The sequence below is a fragment of the Melanerpes formicivorus genome, unplaced genomic scaffold (assembly GCF_026170545.1).
Source record: "Melanerpes formicivorus ecotype bairdi unplaced genomic scaffold, bMelFor1.0.p_v2 SCAF_29, whole genome shotgun sequence".
NCBI lineage: Eukaryota > Metazoa > Chordata > Aves > Piciformes > Picidae > Melanerpes > Melanerpes formicivorus.
This window is the reverse complement of record NW_027142381.1, coordinates 8,793,107-8,814,500: the sequence shown is the minus strand read 5'-3', so window position 1 is coordinate 8,814,500 and position 21,394 is coordinate 8,793,107. Positions and strand designations below refer to the sequence as shown.

Here is a 21,394-nt window from a genome sequence, read left to right as displayed (position 1 = left end):
CGCTGCCCTTGGCTCAGTGCTTCCTGCCCTGCGAGTGTCTTCACACTGCTTTGACTCACTGCCTGAGCTGAGGATGATGAGACCTCTGACAATGTTCTTTTCTGCTGGGGATAAACTTGTCCCAACAGTGGTGTGTGATCTTCTGAATCTCGTGTTCTGCAGGTCAGTGACAGATCCCCGAGACGGCAAGCGAGTTGCACTCAAAAAGATGCCCAACGTCTTCCAAAATCTGGTCTCCTGCAAAAGGGTCTTCCGGGAGCTGAAGATGCTGTGTTTTTTTAAGCATGACAATGTAAGTAAATGCAAAGTCTTTGCTAAAGCCTAACTGTGAGGTGGAGCTAGCTGCAACTGCAGGGGTTTCTTTCCTCTAACTACCTGGCAGAACCTCTCCAGTGCTTTACCAGCTCTCTAGTGTGGCCCTTACCGGATCGCCTGGGAACTCCGCTATCGCTGGTGCAAACACACACCACCAAAGCTGAAGTGATCCCAAATCCAACAGTATTCCTGATTTCCCTCCCTAAGGGCTTGCAAACAGGCAGGCAGTCCACTTCCACCTAATCTGATTTGAGGCTGAATGGGATGAATGTTGAGCTACACAAAGTTTATGCCAGCTTGGGGACGTTTCTCTTCCAAACTGTTTCTTCCTCCATCTCCCTCCTCCTTTCGTTGGAGTTTGTTGCTCAGTTATCATAGTATCATAGTATCAGTCAGGGTTGGAAGGGACCACAAGGATCATCTAGTTCCAACCCCCCTGCCATGGGCAGGGACACCCCACACTAGATCAGCCTGGCCAGAGCCTCATCCAACCTGGGCTTAAACACCTTCAGGGACAGGGCCCCAACCACCTCCCTGGACAACCCATTCCAGGGCTTCTCTCATGGGGAAGAACTTCCTCCTCACCTCCAGCCTGAATCTCCCCACCTCCAGCTTCATTCCATTCCCCCTAGTCCTATCACTCCCTGATATCCTGAGCAGTCCCTCCCCAGCCTTCCTGTAGCCCCCTTCAGATACTGGAAGGCCACAATGAGGTCACCTGGGAGCCTTCTCTTCTGCAGACTGAACAGCCCCAACTCCTTCAGCTCTTCTAGCAGAGTGGTTGCACAGCACTCCCAAATCTGCTTTGGGTCAAGCAGCTAGGGTTGAGCTAAAACATGTAAAGAATGGTTTGACCCTTAGGGTTGTGGCTGAAGAGAATCAAAAGTACTTCTAGAAGCTGTTCCCCAGGTGTCAGTGGCTGTGGTAACTCTCACACTGATCAGCAGTCATGAGTGTGTGGGGAGTGCTGTCTCCTGGTGGGATGGGATCAGGTCGTGGGGATCTGTTTCAAAGCCTATTTCCTTGCTTTTCCTCCTCTTCTGAAATGTACCCTTTTGAATCTCAGGGGTTTATTTTAGTCAGGCACTGCATACAGTGCTGGTGGTAGGTGGGCTGCCTTGCAAGCCTGTGCCAGATTGCAGAGTCCCCACCACCACTGTCACCAGGGCTTGGGAGATGGATTCTGGGACAAAATTTCTTCTGAGCCAGTGCTTTAAGTGCTCCTCACTGGAGTCTTTGCTGTGGAGAAGATGTTACTGAGGACTCTAAAACTAAATAAAAGCATCTCTCTGAGCACTGCAGAAGTTGAGCCTGGTAGCCACTGGAATTTGTGTGCTTCACTTACATGTCACAGTTCCCAGGCCAGGATCTCAAAGGCCACACCAGGGTTGTGTTGTTTCCTGTGAGAGGATGGCAATTCTGTGCTGCTGCTCTCTGCCTTTTTGCTTTGCACAGAGAGCTGAGCTTCTGACTCCCAATTACAGACTTGGGGCTCTGCAGTTCCCACCTGGAAGCAGAGTATCACAAAGCTCCTAAAGGTGAAAGGCAGGACAGAGTGTCACATCTTTTGCTGGAATGACTTCTTTCAAATCAGCTGGGATAAGATATATGTGACATTAACCACTTCTTATTGAGTAGATGCATTTGTGCTGTTAAGCTGGCACTTGTACAGCTGGGGAAAAGTCTCTTGAGTTAAAAGCATGAAAGAGAGTCCCTGACTGCACAGAATGGCTGTGATGGGAAGCTGTTGAATTCCCACTCCTAGTGAGACAGAGCATTGGGGTAGAATGGAGCCAAGCTCTGTGAGAAGGCTGCAGCCTGACTGCCTTTTTGGAAGGGAATGGGTTTTGTTTGCCTGGGACAGGTCTTGATCTTGTGTGGTGTTTCCTAGGTACTCTCTGCCCTCGACATCCTCCAGCCTCCACACATTGACTATTTTGAAGAAATGTATCCTAACTGTCTAAAGTAGAGCATCCTGATTGAGGTAGGTGTTGTTCTCATTAGCTTAGAGACTGCAAGGAGCTGCTGGGAGCTGGGCAACACAGCTACAAAACCCTGGAGCCTGTATCCAAACAGTTTGATTTGAAGAAGTGAATCTAGCCTCTGAAGAGCTCTCAGTTCCTGTTAACACTGGAGACGAAATGGTGAAGGGCTGACCATGAAGCTTTGGTTATGGAATGGTCAGCAAATGCAGGGCAGTTTCTGGGTATCTACCACCAGGTTTTGCTGCCTCCCAAACTCAAATGGTTACCAGAATCTCCCTGTAAAGCAGGCAGGACACAATGGAGTGTCTGTTCTGGGCTTATGTAAGAGACCTGCCAATCATTTTCCATCTGACAATGGATGCCTGTACCTTCAGCAGCATATAGAAAGGGTCAGGATGGAGGATTTGGGTTTAGTTTCTGAAATGGCATCATTTTTATACAATCATAATTGGCACCTGGGAGCTTGTGCTGCTACCTGGATGCACAGCAATGGTTGGGTCTGAAAAAGCAATGAATGCACTGTCCCACAGGTGTCCACACCTTGTGTTCTGTGTCTCCTGCCAGTAGCTTTGTTGTGTTGGTGTCAGTCCTCACTGGAGCTGCTCCAGGCTTCAGTGCTTCCCCTTCTTATGGGCTGTGGAAGGTTGGTGGTTAGTTACTGATGGGCCTTCAGCTGCTTTTTTGTATGACCCACTTTACCAGACAGTTAATGGGGGGTGGGGGGGAAAAAATATCATTCTTTATTTTTAGAGAAGCTGACCTTTGTGAGATGTGGTTTGATCTATTTATAAGAGCTTGAGTTGATTGGGGAAGAAAGTTAGGGGCATTTTAAAGGTGGTGATTTCAGCCTAACCAGAGCAGGATTTACTGACTGCTAAAGAAGTCCCCTGGTTGAAAGCATTGCTGTGTGCTCTGCCAGGGTCCCTACAGCTCTGAAATGTTGCTTTGCTCTTTCTCTCCTGTGAGCAGTGCAGGAGCAGTCCTCAGAAGCTGGATTTTGGCCATTTGCACTTGTTCAGTGCCCTCATTTTCTACCAAGTTATAGGAGTTATAGATCAGATCTAGGTTGAGGATTACTACTTCCCTCTGCTTGTACCATCAAGAATACTTAAGTGGGATAAGCTTAGGTTCATGAGCTTAGTTACTGCCAAGTTTTGAATCTAAGCCCAGAAATATTAGTTTCCTTCATGCTTTCCTGATTTTTAAGGGATTCTGACTAGTATTTTATGGGGCTGCCTGGTTTGCAGGTTGAATTTCTTGGCTCAAGGAGTGGTAAGTGAGGACTGCTTTGTGCAGTCTCCTTTCTGCTTTCTTTTGAAATCATTGCAGTCAGTGCACTCCTGACCCTTAAATTCATTAGAGGAATGAATGAATTGGTGTTTTAACTGCATGTGCTTCTGCTGGCTGGAGGAGAAGGAGAACTTGTTTCAGATCTATTGTAAGATCAGGTCACTACACTCCATATTTAGAGGATGTGGTCTTAAGCACTTCTTTTGTTGATCCATTGCTGTAGTTCCTAAAGATGCAGCAACGTTCTGTGTTTACAATAAGGCTTATTGATCAGTGAGGAAAATGGGAAGGGATTGAGCTGGCCCTCTTTGATTTCCTTTATTCTCTCTGAGGAGTGCTAGAGCCCTGCCTGGGGAGAGAAAAACCCAAACAGTAACAGAAGGCTCAAAGTGCAGATTTGAATAGGTCATGAGGCTGTGGTCTTCTAGGTGCCTGTCTTGAGAAAATAAATTAGGTAGAGGCTGTTCAGTGAGTTTTAGGCTTCAGATGTTCAGCACTGTGCCACTTCCCTCATAGCAGAGGTGTTCAAGTCCCCCAGTCATCCTCACAGCTCTCTGTTGGACTCTCTCCAGCAGATCCCTGTCTCTCTTGAACTGGGGAGCCCAACACTGGACTCAATATTCCCAGTGTGGTCTCACCAGGGCCAGGTAGAGGGGGAGGAGAGCCTCCTTAGACCTGCTTGGTCTCTCCCCACAAGTCCACAGAGTTGAGTTTGGAGGTGAGCAGAGCCCTGGTGAAGAAGCCCCAGGTCAGTGTGAGAGGCACCACAGGGGAGGGGACTTCCTTCCTCTCTGAGCCTGCCCTGCCACCTGGGGAAATCTGCAGCCAGCAAAGCCAGTGAGGTTCTGTTGTGCCATGCCTCTGCCTTGGTGATTATTCTGGAGTAAATTGGTACATTTGTAGTTCTAATTTTACACAGCTACTTAACTAATTACTGCTGTCAGTGGCAATTTCTGTCTGGTGGGGACGCTGGCTTAGCTGCGTGCCACAGCTCCAGCGACCACCTCACAGCCAGCATCCTATGCTTGCAGCTAGCACAGGAGAGCTGCAGGCACCTGTTAGAGGGGCTGGAGGAAATCCTGCAGGCATTTGGGGGCTGCTTTTGCTCAACATTCACAGCAGTGGCTGGAGCCAAGGCATTGACCTGCTCAGGTACCAGCTGTTAAGGAGCTGCCACGTTTGTCAGAGGCAGGAGCATCAAGCAGGAGCTGCTTGTTTAGAGACCCTCATTAAATTATCCAGAGACAATAATCAGATGGCTGCTGCTCAAGTTAATGGCACCTCTGAGCCCCTGTCAAGAGAGCTTTATTTAATGCACAGCAGACCTGGAGTGGTGCAGGTGCCATTTCAGGCCCTCATTTAATTTAAGCTGCTTTAGTTGGCATGGCAACTAGTTGAGACATCTGGGAGACATTATGCTTGGGATTGAGATTTAGGAGGATTTGTGGTGTTAGCAAAACAAAAACCTTGTCACCACAAAGTGCAGAGCAATGCTTTGGGACCTCCCCCCCCCCCCCCTTTTTGAATGTTTTACATGAAACATTAAAGATCTGTTGCAGCCTGGAGGTAACCCCCAGATTCTAAAAGGTTGCTATAAATATTTCAGAGGCCCTTGGCAGAAAAGGAAAAAGACAAATTAGAGGCCTTGGCATCCTGGTGCTGCAGGGCTGAGCTTTTCCTTCAGGGCTGCAGTCTTCACTGGCAGGAGTTTGTCTGTTTAGTTTTGGGGAGGTCCAGAAGCTGGCAGTAGTTAATTTTTCAAGTCAGTTTTGGGGTGCTGTGCTGGTGGTAGGTGAAAAGTTTGGCTGATAGGTTTGGGCTGGGTAGAGTTTGCAGAGCAACCAGATGGGAGGGGGAGATGGATTAGGTCTAGAGATGAAAGAAAATGTGAAGTTTTCTCTTTCTCTAGGTTGTTGCAAGTGCAGCTTGGCCTCTGCCAGGGAGCTGCTGGTGGTGGGAGGGACGAGCAGGAGTTCCTGGTGAAGCTCCCTTGCTTACCCTCTTACCAAGAGATAAACATCTCACCTGAAGTCAGGGTTTGCTATTATATTTCAGGCTTGATCTGGAGCAGAGCTGGTTGTAAAGAGCATTGAACCACCTGATAGGATAATGGTGAGATTTAAAACCAGGCCGAGCCCTCCCGCTGACCCAGTTAGCTTTGCTCCAGAGGAAAGGTCAGGCCAGCACGCTCCTAAAAATTCCACCCTGAGGTCACTGAGTTCATGGAGTTACCAGAGCTCGTGCCTGGCAGATGCAGAGGCCAAGTGGGACTGAGCTGGAACTTCCTCTTGCACGGCAAGCCCCAGCTTCTCCCTAGGAGCAGAGGCAAATCCCTTCCCCTCCAGCCTTCCAGGGACAGCCGCTCCTAGCGCTTGGTGGGTGCGGGAGGCTGAGCGTTGCCCTTCCACTGTGGATGGACCTGGGACACCAAGGGAGGGACTGGATTGGGGGCCAGGAGATGCAGCTGCCTTTCAAACTCCCTCCTTGACCTTCTGCATGACCCTGGCAGCATACACCATGTCTCTGCCACGCTTTTGGCTGGCAGGACATAGCAGGACTTGGTGTGACTTTGCTGGCTTTGGCTTTGTTGCAAGAGTTTTGAGTTCTCAGCACCACAAGTTCAACCCTTTGCAAAAGCTGAGGTGCTCTGGTTGTGCTTTAAACTCTGCTCTGAACCACAGCTCCAGAGTCAAAACTTCATTTACCAGCACAGCTCTGAGTGAAGCAGAGCACAGTGGAGGCAGCTTCTCTGCGACCCAACAGGCTCTTCATCGCTGCTGCTCCAGCAGCCCCTGCCAGTGTGGGCAGATGTGGCTCCAGCCTCCCAGGGCTTATCTCAGGATTTCTGCACATTTTGTTAGCTGCAGCATCCTCAGGAAGTGGACACTGGAAGGTTGGGCTTGTGGGTCCAGATACACTGCTTGCCTCTCCCATGTTTCCCCATTTTTGAAGCCGTCTGCTTAGTGCTTCCTGACCTAACCCACACCTCAGCACCGCAGCTGCAGCTCTGTGTCTCCAGGTACTGTGTCAGCCAGCAGGGAGCATGGCCACTGCCACCTTCTGCAGCTCTCAGCTCCTGAAGCAGTGCTTTCTGGCTGGGCTTTGGTTTTCCTCCAGAGAGTTGTTTATTTTTTTCCCCTCTTTTTCTTCTCCTGTTGTAACTCAGAAGCAGTTTGACACCTGGGCTTTGTGTGTGTATGATGCTTGTGAAGGTCAAATAGTAGATTGAGGGAAGCATTTGTGTTTTGGTAAGCCCTCACTGCTGAGCAAGTAGCAACCTGCAAGGTGCTCTTGGTAGGCAGCTTTCTCAGGCTGCCCTTGCCAGCTTGCCTGCTTAAACCTTGCTGATCTGTGCCTGCCACAAAGACACTGCCATAGCTGCTTGGAATTTGTGGCTCACCAGTCTGAAGGGTTTCAAGATGCCATTAATCACATTGAGATTTTACTTTGTTTTCTGGGTTGTAATCTGCCTTTGCAATCATTTTGTAACAACGACCTTCACTCAGAGGCTGCCTTATTGAGTCATCTGTTTGCTTTCACAACCTGTGCTCCCTTTGCCTTCTTGCGAGAGTCTGGAGGCTTGACCTCTGAGGCAGCTTTATTGTTTTTCACTCAATAGCTCTGGCTCAGATTCCTAGGAGTTTAGAGTGAATGTTTCAGGAGATTATGGGCTGGACTTGCTGCCTTTGCCTTAACTAATAAATTGAAGATATGTTGTCACTGAATTGATGCAGAGCGACCTCCACAAGATCATCGTCTCGCCTCAGCCACTCAGCTCGGATCATGTCAAAGTTTTTCTTTACCAGATCTTGAGAGGTAAGTTTTCTGCTCTTAAATTGAATGACAGTTCTGCAGTGGTTTGGTTTGGGTTTGCTTTGGGGTTTGGTTTGGGGGTTTTTTTGGTGGAGTTTCATCCGGTTTTGGCTTTGTTTTGTTTAGTTTTGGGTTGGGTTTGGGTTTGGTCTCTCTTTGGTTTGGTTTCTTTTACCTTCTTTTGCATCATTACTTTGCTTTATTTCTCCTTCCTGTTTCTCACTGCTTATTCTCAACACATCCTCACCTTGATTGTTTTAATTTCATTCCAGGTCTGAAGTATCTACATTCTGCTGGCATTTTGCATCGAGACATTAAACCAGGGAACCTCCTTGTGAACAGCAACTGTGTTCTGAAGGTGCTCCTTAAATTTATTGCAAATGTCCATCTCTGTGTGCTGTTCCTTATAAACCACTTCCTGTTGCTTAAACAGAAACCTTTAAGGTGAACACTGCCCCTAAAAGTCATCCTAAAAGGCAAAAAATCCCACAGGTTCATGAGAAATTATGAAGGAAACAAACATTTCCCTCTCCTCTTGTCTGCCTTCCTCTCCCCAGATTGATGAAAGCAAGGCAGACAGGATTTGTCTGTGGCTTGGTGGGCTCTCTCCTGCCCTCAGCAGCTGAGGAGGGCAGGAGGTTTTTCTTCAGGAGCTGCAATGGCAGCGCTCAGTGTGCAGGTCACAGTGAAGGTAACCCAGGATGCCCAAGCCTCTGCCATTAGCTTCTCAAGCACGTGAAATTCCAGAGGGCTTTGGTGTGCTCCATGGCCCATGCCAGGCATAAAAGGTGTACCTGTGTGCTGATAAACTTTGGGTCTCTTTCCTTAACCCTTCTGGTTCCAAACATTTGCTAAAGCTCTCAAAGCCAAAGCGAGCTGAAGGCTGAACCTTTCGGGGACACTTTGAGGCATGGCATCAGCAAAGGAAACCTGCTTTGGGCTGAAGCACTCTGCCCCCAGAGGGTGGCAATTTGTATTTGTCTCCTTAGTGCAAAGCTTTTTACTCTTTTTTGGTTATAAATATTGTAGTGTACTGTGATTTCCAAGAGAATTGCCCAAAGCAGCAGAATCTCTTCCCGTTCCCCTTGCCCTCTGCTGGTGCAGGTTGTCTGATTGAGCTGAAATGCTGCTGGGGAATTTTCCTGCTTCATTACCAGAAGGTTACCTATTTGAAATGCATTAAGTGTTTTGGTTATTTTAATTGTTTTATTTACCTTCTCAATTTAGATTTGTGATTTTGGATTGGCCAGGGTGGAAGAATTAGATGAATCTCGCCACATGACTCAGGAAGTTGTCACTCAGTATTACCGAGCTCCAGAAATCCTGATGGGCAGCCGCCACTACAGCAATGCCATTGACATCTGGTCTGTAGGCTGCATCTTTGCAGAGCTGCTGGGCCGAAGGATATTGTTTCAGGCACAGAGCCCCATCCAGCAGGTAGAATTCCATTGCCCTTCAGCCTCCTTCCCTACTGCGTGACAGTCGGTGAGCCCCGCACAGGCTGCGGAGTTGGGAGGGGAGGAGTGGAATGAAATCCAGCAAGGACAAGGGGAGAGATGGCATCTGGGAAAGGACAACCCCATGGACCAGTGGAGGTTGGGGAGTGACCTGGTGGCCAAGAAAGCCAGTGGCATCCAGGGGTGTATTAGGAGGGCTGTGGTGAGTAGGTCAAGAGAGGTTCTCCTGCCCCTCCGCTCTGCAGCCTGGTGAAGACACAACTGGAATATTGTGTCCAGTTCTGGGACCCTCAGTTCAAGATGGACCTCAGGGAACTGCTTGAAAGAGTCCAGCACAGAGCCACAAAGATGCTGAAGGCAATGGAACATCTCCCTGTGAGGCCAGGCTGAGCGAGCTGGAGCTCTTGAGCTTGGAACAGAGGAGCCTGAGGAGTGCTCCCATTCCTGCTGATAAAGATGTGCAGGGCTGGAGCTAGGCTCTGCTCAGGGATGTCCAAGCACAGCACAAGGGGCAGTCGGGGCAAGCTGGAGCAGAGGAGGTGCCACAGGAACAGAAGGAAAAACTTTTTCCCTGTGAGGGTGACAGAGCCCTGGAGCAGGCTGCCCAGAGAGGCTGTGGAGTCTCCTTCTCTGGAGACATTCAAAACCAGCCTGGATGTGTTCCTGTGTGACCTGCCCTGGGTGCTCCTGCTCTGGCAGGGGGCTTGGACTGGATGATCTTTGGAGGTCTCTTCCAACCCCCAACATTCTGTGGTTCTGTGCCACCAATGAGTTTTGAAGCTCAGCTGTGCTTTTGTTTTACCTGGTTTGCAGACAGGCAAAAACTCCCAGGCTGCTTGGAAAGCCTGAAATGCTGGCTTGCAGACAGTGCTAAATGGAGTGGTGATTAACCTTAGCTTCTGAAATGTGGATTTTTGGTGTAATCCTCTGTAATCTGCTGCAGTACCACAGCCTGCTGTAGCATTGTATTGAGATAAGGCAAAGGTGCAGTAACTGAGATCAAGCTTTTTCTAACAGCTGATATGAGAAAGTAAAGTTTTCAGCTGAGACCTAACTGGAGACAGAGTGTTGGAGGCACAGTGTTGGCACCTGAGCTGTTGAAGCTGGCAGCTACTGGTGTTGTTCAAACTGCTCATTTCAGCCATGATCACAGTGAATATTTTATTACCTTGCATAGCTGTGGCTAGGTACAAAAGCATGAGCTGCAGCAGGGTTCATCCCCATTCCAACAGTGAGCAGGCCACTCTAACCCACCTGTGTCTAGCTGCCTGGAGGGCTGTTTTTACAGCAGAGACAATAATGCCTGCGGCAAGCTGCATTTATCCTTCTGTCTAAGAGAAGGAACAAGATGTGCTGACATAAAAATGTTTATCTTCAGTGTTGCTGTGCTCATCTATAGATTAGAAGCTACCTGGCATTAAAGCTGGGAGATCACACACAGTGATTGACAGGAAGTGCAAATACCTGCCAGCCTCCTGCTGAAGGTGACATTCCACACTCTGGATGGACTCTGGCAGTAAGCAGAATCCATTGGGGAGGATCAGGGTGGCCTGAAGAGAGGATTCTGCCAGCCTGCTGCAGCCTTTTCCCATCAGCTGCTGAAATTCTTAATATATTTTATGATACATATTAGATATTAGGAAAAGGTTCTTTACTGTGAGGGTGGTGAGACACTGGAGCAGAGTTGTGGCTGTCCCATCCCTTGGAGTGCTCAAGGCCAGGCTGGATGAAGCTTTGAGCAGCCTGGGAGGTGTCCCTGCCCATGGCAGGGGGTTGGAACTGGATGGTCTTTCAGATCCCTTCCAAGCCAAAGGGTTCTGTGATTCTGTGGTGACTCTCTGACTGTGTGTCTGAGCTGTGTGTGTGTCTGTTCCCTGCAGCTGGATCTGATCACAGACCTGCTGGGCACGCCGTCACTGGAAGCGATGAGGACGGCTTGTGAAGGCGCCAAGGCACATATACTCAGGGGTCCTCATAAACAGGTAGGGCTGGAGACCATTAGCTCTGTGTGCTGGGTCAGGACAGGCCAGCAGGCAGGATCTCCTCAGAGCAGGCCACCACTGCTGTGTCACTGCTGTCTGTCACATCTTGGCTGAGCTCTCGTGGAGTGTTTGTTCATAAACACTTTGGCCGCTGAGTCTCAGAGCTGCCTCTGCTGCCAGCCCCGGGGTGGCTGAGCTGCTGCAGTGCCCTGGGCTGCTCTGCAGGTACTCAGACTGTTGAGACAAGGTGGAGTGTCACTAGGAAAGTGCTTCTGCCTGGTGTGGAGGTTTGACTTGCTGCACAGGTGCAAGTCTCCTGGTGACAGTGACAGTGTTTTGATAGCTGATTTGAACCGAGGTGTTAAGCTTAAGTGATAGTACTGGCAGGAGACATAAAACTGGCAGTGTAGTTCAGAAGGCCCTGGAGGGACTCGTGCCCTGGCAGGATCAAGTGTTAGATGTTGAACAGGTTGCCCAGGGAGGTGGTGGAAGCCTCATCCCTGGAGGTGTTTGCAGCCAGGCTGGATGTGGCTGTGAGCAACCTGCTGTGGTGTGAGGTGTCCCTGCCCATGGCAGGGGGGTTGGAAGTAGCTGAGCCTTGAGGTCCCTTCCACCCCTAACAATTCTGTGATTCTATATGGGAATCAGCCACTACTCAGACCCAGAAGAGAACAGTGCAGCACCAGAGGGTCCCCTCACACCTCTGTGCAGTGACCTGAGCGGTGACAGGCTTCATGAGATACTGCAAAGCAAGATACCACACTCAACAAAAGGGAAGTAAAAGTTTAAAGACCCCCAAGAAAGAACCAGAATAAAACCCAAAGCAGAGAGAAAAGGCAGGGGGATGGCATCCTGCTGAGTGGCCAATAAAAAGGGCAGATGAAGCAGACAGCAAGAAGTGCTTGTGCAGGAGTGCACAGTGCAGTAATCAAGCCATACATCCACCCAGCCTGGGCATTTTTATGATTGTCAGCCAGGAGAAATTAACAAAATGAATAACCTGGAGATGTTAACCCAGCAAACCTTGCCAGCAGCTAAGTTTGCATCTTTATTTTCTGTGTGCTGAAGTCATTTCTCACCTCTCTCCCCACCACAATAGTGGTTACCATAGAAATGAGCACTGAAGATAAATTCTGCTCTATTAGTGCCACGTGGGAGTTCTGCCTCCCTGGCACTTTCAATTCACTACATCAAGTTGCCTCTGTTCCACTTCATGACAGGTTTGGTTTGTTGGTTGGTTTTTGTGCTGGGGTTTGGGTTGGTGTTTTTTCCTTTCAACATTAATAACAGAAGGATTTCCTGAAGACTTTCTCCAGCAGTTCTAAACCAAACCAAGCCTAGTTTCTGGCTCTCACCTGCTGGAAGAGCTGGAACTTTGAAGCCATGCACTTTCATGCTTTGGGGTGTTTTATTGTGATTAAAGGTGGGGGAAATCCCTCCCCTTCAGACATAAACCCATGGAACAGTGCACAAATTCATCCAGATACTGAGAACATTGCTTTTACATGCTGCTAATTTGATAATTGCTTGGCATTTGCAAAGGGCAGTGGCTGTGCTCCTGGTCACAGTCAGCAAGGCCTCTGGAATTTGTTTGCTGGCCCTGCTGAGTTTGTTAAACCAGGATGGTTTGTCAGGAATTGAAATGGGGACAGGAATGTCCTCTGGTTTGCTCATCCCAGTGCTAAGGCTGTCCTTGTAGACGTGAAACCCTGTCCCTTGACCCAGGGAGTGATTGGAATACTGAAAAGCAAGTGAGGTGAAGTGGTATCAAATGTTCCCAGCACAGATTTAATGTCCTGTGCCCCCTAAGCCACAGGATACAAACCAGGAGCAGTTGGTTCTGTGTCTGTTGAGGACAGCAATGCTCACTGTTCATGGGGTGCCACAGAGGCTGAGCACCCTCTGGAGCTGAGCTGCTCAGCTGCACCCCTCGCAAGCAGGGCTCAGGCTGCAGCTAGTCGACTTCTGAGGTGATCTTTCTCTGCCTCCCAGCTTCAAGCACTTTTCATGTCTGAATGCCCATTCCTGGTTTTTCATCTTTTAAAATGGAGGTTTTCCAGGTTATAAATAGCTAAATGTTGCCAGTTTCTTAATTAGATTAATAGGGAGAGAAAACCAAGTTGGAAACTGGTGATTACTTTGTCACACCAACTATTTTTACTCGATGTAGGTGAGCACAGGGGGAGGTGAGGGGTGAAGCATTTTGCTGCTTTGTGTAAAAACAGATCAATGCCTGAAGTTTCTGACTCCAGACCCCCACCCCACTGTGTGTTGGCTCAAGGGACATTTGCATACCACACTGCCAGCTTTGTGCTGGCAAAATTCACTTCAAACTGCATGCAGTGAAGTGAGGAAGTTGCTTAACTGGCAGCCCCAGGCAGAGGCTCTTCCCTCCCATTCCCAGCACAGGGTCAGGAGGGGTTTGGGCTCCATGAGCAGTCAGATGCTGCCCCACCTCTAGAAGTGAAGTGTCTTGGGGGTTGTTCCCTGCCTGCTGTGGTCCTGGTGTGCTCTGCTACAGGAAGGAGAGACCCAGTGGGATGCCTCTTACTTGCTCAAAGCCCTCACTGCCGACTCCATGACAAATCTTCCAGCAGTTCAGTTCTCACCACTTCCAGTGCTCTGATCAGGACTGTTTCTGGTCTCTGGCTGTGGACTTGGTTGCAGTTTGCTGTCCCTAAAAGCTGTCTGCAGCCAGGTGCTCTTCATCTCAGGTAGGGAGGACAGCATTTCCCTGGTTTGTGGAAAGTGACTTTGTTGTAGCTTAAGAAAAATACATACTTGAAGCACTTTCCAGAGTGCAGGATCTGGCTCATGCTTTGGGAGGAAAGGCAAACAGCAGGAATGGTATTGCTGATGAGTTTTAGCCGTTTGAGGCAATTTCAGGCAGTTCTCCTTCCCACGTGCCGAGGCTGTGGGGCAGGGAGGTGGCTTCCCAAGTCGCTACTTTAGTGTTAACAACTCATTCTGGAGTCAGTGTGTGCCATTGGCAACTCCCTGTGCTCAGTAAGGTCTTGTTGAAGCCTTATCAGCCTGTGGAGCTGGCTGCTGCTGCCAGGCCTGGAGGAGCAGCTGTCCTTGCCCCACAGCTGTGCAGTCCCCGTGCTCCACAGCTGGATCCGTGCACGCCTCCCCTCCCAAGATATGGGGAAGGTTGTGTGCTCCTGCTGCCACCAAGGGCTGGCTGTGCCCAGGCTCTGCACTCTGCCTTTACTGGGCTATTCCTACCACGAGGCTTCTTCACCCTGAGCCAAACCTGGGAGCTCAGCCTGGGCAGGCTGGTGTGCCTGTGAGTGAGCACAGTGAGGAGAAGCAGGAGGGAAATGCTCAGCAGAGCTGGCTTCTGGGGGGCTAACTGCAGCACGAATTCTGCTGCTGCTGCTGCTGCTTCCAGCTTCTGGGCTGCTCCAGCTTTCTCTGCCTGTGCAATTCATGCTCCCAGGCCCACACTGTAAAGGAAGGGGAGTTCACCAAGCCCATTTCCCCCTCCCCAGACCCCCCAGCCTTGCTTGCTGGCCTATTTATCGCTGTGTAAAAGGCTGAGTGCCTGAAGGTCATTGTAATTGTGCTGCATGTCACTGCCAGTTAGACATGGATGGCCTGGGTAAGGAAAAGCAAAATAATCCATAATTTGGCAGTGACTGAGATCAGAAAAATGAAATACTGGAAGTGATGTGAGTAACCAAACAGCTGTGAGCAGCCCCAGCTGAAAGTGGGGGTCTCTGTAGAAGAGCAAACAAATAAATGCAGCCTAGGCTTGTCCAGGGATTACCTCTGATCTAAGAGGGGGAAAACAATCAATGAGATCTCTGTTGCAAGTGCTGGGGTTTGTACCAGTGATTATTGGCTAGGAAAGCCTTAGGTAGTGCCTGTCCTTCTTAACAAGACATTTGTCCTTGGTGCCCATGGAGCCAGGCGTGCTCCAGCAGTGTTTGCTTGCTGATGGATCTGACAGGACAACTTATCTGTACTTCTCTTTCTCCTATTTCCCCTACAGCCATCCCTTCCTGTCCTATATACACTCTCCAGTCAAGCTACACACGAAGCAGTTCATCTCCTTTGCAGGATGTTGGTCTTTGATCCAGTGAGTATGATTTCAAAAGGTTTCTGGTGCTTCTTGTTTGCACAGCTTCTGTTGTCTGCTCCTTAAATGAAGACGTCAAGTGAAGGACTATTTAATGATCTTCTCCTGGGCTGCAGCTCAGTACTTTGGGTCTGTGAGGGGCTTGGAAGCATCATCTTATAATTGGTCAATTAATTTCCCCCTGGAATGGGGGGGGGTGGGGGTTGCATTTAAAACCCAGTGATCTTTTGAAGAGAGCTGGGATGGAGTGGGAAAGCCGAGGGTGTTCATGAATCATGCTGTCTTTTCCTAGCTAGGTGTAGGTAGCAGAACATCAGATACTTTGATGCAGTTCTAATTAGAGACATGTGGGTGTGCATGGTCTTGCAACACACACACAAAATTCCTGCTGCATCCACACAGTCACAGAACAGGATCTAGCATCTGTTTTTCTAACAGAACTGTGCTGCTGTGGATTTGGGATTTCATCCCTTGGGCTCCTTACACAAAACTGTCACTGGAAAACCTGATACCTGAATCGCTGAGCTGAGTGATGGCAGTGCCACACCAGAAAAATCCCATTTCAGATGAAAAATAGACACTGGTGAAGGGGGAGCTTGGAGCTGATGAAGGATTCAGAAGGCAGCACTCTGGGAATTGGGTTTTTTTTAACCTGAAGCTCACTTTACTGGGCAGCCCCACAGAATCCTTCAGTCAGAACTTCCACAGAATCAAACTGCCTTTGTTTCCCTTTCTAACCCCTCAACACTGCTGCTGTTCCCAAATCCCATTCCATGACTGTGGCTTTGGCTTTTAAAAGCATCAGGCCAATCAATGAAAACAACTCTAAACAACATCCTGGGGCCTGGGACACTTGGGGTTTGCTTCCAGCTTTGCCACTGCTTTTGCTCTGGAACTTTGAGCAAGTCCCTTTTGTCCTCTTGGTTTGTGTTTTGCTCTGGGGTTTATTACTCCATGGGTTTCATTGCACCTGGAGCCTGCAGCAGCACTTCTGTCTGCAGCTCTTCAGGAACAGAGATGTGTCCTCCCCTTTGAGAGGCAGAGACTGAGAACTTTCCTGGGGTTGAGCTGTAAGAAAATCGCAGTAACCTGGACCTAGGCTTTGTGACTGACCCCACAGCTTTGGCCTTTTTCTTCCCTGCACTTCCATCCCCACTCCTTTTCTGACACTGGGTGTGTGCAGTGTTTCTCCAGATGCCAGACCCTGAATTAATCTCTTATCAGTGATGCCTAAATTTGTGGATTGCCTTAAACGGGTGCCTGAAGACACAGCAAAACGTGTGGACCTGCCAAATGCTGCACTGGCTAACCTCAAACGGTCCGGGGCTCATTTGGATTTGTTGTGGGCCTCATTGTTCTAAGGCTACCTGGAGAAAGTAATTATGGAAAAACCAAATTTCCCAGCAGCATTTTTCTGCCCTCAGCTGTGGCACAGGAAGGTCAATGGCACCTGAGTGCTGCTGCTTGTTTCTGAGCAGAATCTTCCCCCTAGTGGCAGCCTCTGCGGGCCTGAGGCGCTGGCGTGAGCTAATCCCTTAACGTGATTAGGGGTTATAAAACAATTAGGCATTAATTGATGAGTAAGTGTGCTTCAGACTCTCCCAATGCCTCTGGAAGATCCTAACTGGGCTCGTTTTCTTGTCTTTAAATGCACTGTTTCAGTCCAAGAGGATATCTGCTAAGGATGCCTTAGCTCACCCGTACCTGGACGAAGGGCGGTTGCGATACCACACCTGTATGTGTAAATGTTGTTTTTCCACATCCACTGGGAGAGTTTACACGAGTGACTTTGAACCCATCACTAACCCCAAATTTGATGACACTTTTGAAAAGAACCTCAGTTCTGTCCGGCAGGTGAAAGGTGAGTAGCGAGCAGCCTCTGCGCCTCCCTTCCCGCTCCAGCCCGCGGCAGGCCGTAGTTAGGATGGGACCCCTGCAGGCATGAAACAACCCAGGTGGGGGTTTCCTTTAGGTCTCCTTCCACAGAAGGTACAAGAAAGCTTTTCTGGTCACCAGAAGAGCAGAATCACTTGGAAATGTTCTGCCCTCGCATGCAGAAGTGGCTGACGTGCAGATGTCTCCTGGCTCAAACCTCAGCAGCATCCTTCTCTGGTGTCAGTGTTCCCCATGGCACTCCTGCTTCTGCTGAAGGGTTGCAGCAAGGGGGCAGGGAAATCGCTGCTGTGGCCTTTGTGGGGTGCAAGGTTTTATCTTGAGAGCCAGGCTGCAGTGGAGGTGAGAGCCAGGCTGCAGTGAGGGTCAGAGCTGTGCTGCAGTGAGGGTGAGAGCCAGGCTTCAGTGAGGGTCAGAGCTGGGCTGCAGCGAGGGTGAGAGCCAGGCTGCAGTGGGGGTGAGAGCCAGGCTGCAGTGAGGGTCAGAGCTGTGCTGCAGTGAGGGTCAGAGCTGTGCTGCAGTGAGGGTGAGAGCCAGGCTGCAGTGGGGGTGAGAGCCAGGCTGCAGTGAGGGTCAGAGCTGTGCTGCAGTGGGGGTCAGAGCTGGGCTGCAGCGGGGGTGAGAGCCAGGCTGCAGCGAGGGTCAGAGCTGGGCTGCAGCGAGGGTCAGCACCATCAATAACTGAAGCTGAGCTCTCTCATTGCTCTCCAGCTACATTTCCTCTCATCCATCACAGCCTGCTCAGGCTGAAATGTCCCTGCCAGGTGCCTTTGCAGCAGCTGCTGTCGCTGTCACTGTTGCTGGTGCTGCTCTGGTTCTGGCAGCAGGGCAGAGGATGTGCTCTGGGTCAGGACACGCTGTCATGAGGAAAATCAATCCTGGTGCCTGGGAGAGGAAACTGCTGCTGCAGATGGTTACAAAATGCCAGCAGTTGCTTTGTGGCACTGGAGATTTGAAGTCTGATTCCATCACAGCAAATAAGCCATAAAATAGACTTGGTTTCTTTTGAGATCAGATCCAATCAGGAGAGCAGAGCTTTTATGAGAGCAATACAGCATGAGAAATAGTAGCAGGGGGTTAGATTCTGTTTGGTGGCAGCTCTAATAAGAGGAGGAGAAGGAGAAGAAATGTGTCACCTCAGCAGTTTGGAACAAACAATTCAGCCCTGTGGGACAAACCCACTCCGTTACGTGGCTGTGATAACATGGCTGACTCCAGATACATCCTGGACCTGTAGTTCTGCCATTCCCATTTATAGCTGCTCCAAGCTCACAGCATGTTCTGTGCTTTTTATCTTGTTCTGGTTTCCATTTCCCTCCTCTCTTTGGCCATGACTTTCCAGAGCTGTCCACAGCTCTGTTGCCCTCTCTGTTCTCCTAAGCACTGCCTTTAGAGTTGGCTGCCGGCAGTGTGGATTCCAGCGCCGCTGCTCGCGGAGGGGCAGCCGGTGGCCAGGCTCTGCTGTTGGTCTTTGTGTACAAGGAGGTGTTTTATCTGGCAGCGCTGCACAGGGTCCCTCTTTGCTGCTGAAAATTCACTTTTTTGGTTTAATCATCTCAAGTGGCAGTTTTGTGCCTGTGCCTGGTGGCAGTAAGTGTATCCATGAATCAAACTGGACAGGGTAATAGCAGGAGCTGCGTTCTGCTGCTTGCAAATCAAGTCCAAGCTGAGAATTCTTTGTGTTTCAAAGAGTTATGCCCCAAGCCCAGGAGTTAATCCAGAACTCTCTATCCTCAGCTCAGTGCTACAGTGGAGATTAGGGATTTTTTTTCTTCCATACATTTATTTCAGTGCTTGTGTGCAAGTTCTCTGTGGGGTTGTGCTGTGAGGTTGGCCATCAGGTTAGCTGTAGAGGGAAGCTGGAGTTCTCCTGTCCTTACTGTAAAGTACTTCAGCAGAGGAAGCTTTGCCTTCCTCCACTCTGCACTGCATTTTGCTGAGGCCAAAAGTGTTCATCTTTGGGTGTTGTGTGTTTTTTCTTTGTTGTTTCTCTCCTGTCTACAGAAATAATTCATCAGTTCATTTTGGAACAGCAGAAAGGAAACAGAGTGCCTCTCTGCATCAACCCTCAGTCTGCTGCTTTTAAGAGCTTTATTAGGTAACTGTATGTAATCACATCTGATCTTCATTCACATTTAGTAGTAGTACAAAGTGCACACATCCAAAATGTTTGAAGTGTCTGAGAGCAGGGAAGGTCCACAAATAGCTTCTGCCAAAAAAAGAAAGAAAGAAAGAAAAAGAAAGAAAGAGAAAAGCAGGCCTGGTGTGGTTGAGTTGTGAACATTCTCCTGCACTCCTCTAGAGTCTCACTGAAAGTTTCAAGCAATATTTTTGCAAAACCAGTGCAGAAATCAGACTGAAAATGAGGTCTGAGAGGCTGGCAGGTTGGACTTGGACTGCAGAACTGCACTGTGGAAACAGGGCAGGAAGGCCTGAGAGAGGCAAAGGAGTTAAGAAACTCAGCAGATAAGGTGATATGGATCCAAGCTAGAGGAGGGGAGATTTAAAGCAGACCTTAGGAAGGTTGGACTCGATGATCTTTGAGGTCTCTTCCAACCTTGGTGATGCTGTGAAGTTCTTCACTGTAAGGGTGGTGAGAGACTGGCACAGGTTGCCCAGAGAGGTGGTGGAAGCCTCATCCCTGGAAGTTTTTAAGGCCAGGCTGGGTGTGGCTGTGAGCAACCTGCTGTAGTGTGAGGGGTCCCTGCCCACGGCAGGGGGGTTGGAACTGGATGATCCTTGAGGTCCCTCTCCAGCCCTGATAGCAGGCAAGGTTTGCTGTCAGCTGTCGTTCTGAGGGTGTCCAGGTGGGGGTTTGGGGGTGGGGTTTTGCTCTCCTGGCAGTGTTTGAGCTTTGACTCTCTGGTCTGTTGGCTACTGCAAGTGAGCTCTGATTTTCTGTGTCGCCTCGTTGTAGTTCCACGGTTGCTCAGCCATCTGAGATGCCTCCATCTCCACTGGTGTGGGAGTGAAGTGGAAGATTGTGTACTACTGAAGATGTAATGTAGCTTTCCACTGGAGCCTGGGATTTGCAATTCTGGAGGTTAATCAATGCTTGTACTGTAATTTTACTAATGAAGTTTTAAATTAACAACCACTACTTGTACAATATGAATAATATTTAGAGACCTACTAGACTTGGAATCTTGGGAAAGTGGTTGTGCTTTTAGAAGAAGATGTTTTACCCAGAGTTGCACGTGTTGGATGAATTCGAGTGCAGCTGTGATGGCTCAGCTCAGAACAAGCAGGATTGAACCAAATTGGGGGAGCTTTTCCTTGGGTATTATTATTATTATTATTTCATTTCATATTGTCTTCTTTTTTTAGTCTTTTTTTTTTTTGTCTCCTTTTTTTTGGTCTTCTTTTGGTCTCTTTTTTGTCTTTTTTTTTGGTCTCATTTGGGTCTCTCTTTTGGCTTTTTGGTCTCTTTTTGTTCTTTCTTTTGGTCTCTTTTTGTCTCTTTTTTTGGTCTCTTTTTGTCTCTTTTTTTGGTCTCTTTTTGGTCTCCTTTTTGGTTTCATTTTTTTTGGTCTCTTGGTCTTTTTTTTTGGTCATTTTTTGGTCTCTTTGGTTTTTTTTTTGGTCTTTTTTTTTGTCTGGGTTTTTTTTTCTCTTTTTTGGTCTTTTTTTTCTCTTTCTTTTTTGGTCTCTTTCTTTTGGTCTCTTTTTTTTTTTTGTCTGTTTTTGGTCTTTTTTATCTCTTTTTTTTGGTCTTTTTTTTGTCTTCTTGTTTTGGTCTTTTAAGTTTTTTTTTATTTATCTTTTTTTGGTCTTTTTTTTTTGGGTCTTTTTTTTAAGTCTTTTTATTTCTCTTTTTTTTTGTCTCTTCTTTTTTTGTGGTCTCTTTTTTTGGTGTGGTTTTTTGGTCTCCTTTTTTTTTGGTCTTTTTTTGTTTTTTTTAAGTCTCTTTCTTTTTTTTAGTCTCTCTTTTTTGGTCTTTTTTTTTGGTCTATTTTTTTTTGTCTCTTTTTTTTTTGGTCTGGTTTTGGTCTTTTTTTAAGTATCTTTTTTTTAATTTCTCTTTTTTTGGTCTTTTTGGTCTTTCTTGTTTTTTTTTTTTTTGTCTTTTTTTTAAGTCTCTCTTTATGTTTTGGTCTCTTTTTCTTTCCACCTTCCTTTCTGTTTTGCTTTTCTGGTTTTTAATTATTGAAGTGAGATTGTACAAAAAAAAAACAAAACAAACAAACAAAAAAAAAAGAGACATTTTGCTCTCGAGCCATTCCTGGAGATTTTGTTTTGTGGGGGTGGGGGTGGGGGGTGGGGGTGGGAGGTGGTTTCTAAAACTAAACAACAGAGAAAACTTTGACTGCGACCAATCATGAAGTGCCGGCAGGTGGCCAGCGGCCCCCTGGCGCTCCGACCCTATAAATAGCTTCTGACTAGAGCTGTGGTGGTGCCGTGTGCTGTTCTCAAACCCAATGTTGTGAGTAGAGAGAATGAGTTTGTGACTAGGAGAGACTAAACTTCTGTTTCCTTCCCCAGTATAAATATATATATATATTTAATCTATTTTTCTTAGAAGGTTTTTCTGCTCTTTCTTACATAAACACCCCTTCCCCCCCCCTCCCCCTCCCT

At 48.3% G+C, this 21,394-nt stretch overlaps 1 protein-coding gene across 3 annotated transcripts in view; it reads left to right on the top strand.

Moving 5' to 3' along the window:
* NLK (nemo like kinase) overlaps window positions 1-21,203 on the top strand; it is a 55,465-nt gene extending 34,262 nt beyond the window's left edge. For all 3 annotated transcript variants that reach the window (XM_068154907.1, XM_068154905.1, XM_068154906.1), the window contains 10 exons: window positions 163-292; window positions 2,207-2,262; window positions 7,300-7,406; window positions 7,676-7,761; window positions 8,631-8,840; window positions 10,741-10,842; window positions 14,840-14,926; window positions 16,589-16,787; window positions 18,824-18,917; window positions 19,737-21,203. In XM_068154907.1, the coding sequence (XP_068011008.1) occupies window positions 163-292; window positions 2,207-2,262; window positions 7,300-7,406; window positions 7,676-7,761; window positions 8,631-8,840; window positions 10,741-10,842; window positions 14,840-14,926; window positions 16,589-16,787; window positions 18,824-18,917; window positions 19,737-19,791 (1,126 nt within the window). In that variant the 3' untranslated portion in view covers window positions 19,792-21,203. The remainder of the gene's footprint in view (window positions 1-162; window positions 293-2,206; window positions 2,263-7,299; window positions 7,407-7,675; window positions 7,762-8,630; window positions 8,841-10,740; window positions 10,843-14,839; window positions 14,927-16,588; window positions 16,788-18,823; window positions 18,918-19,736) is intronic.
* The last annotated feature ends 191 nt before the right edge of the window (window positions 21,204-21,394 follow it).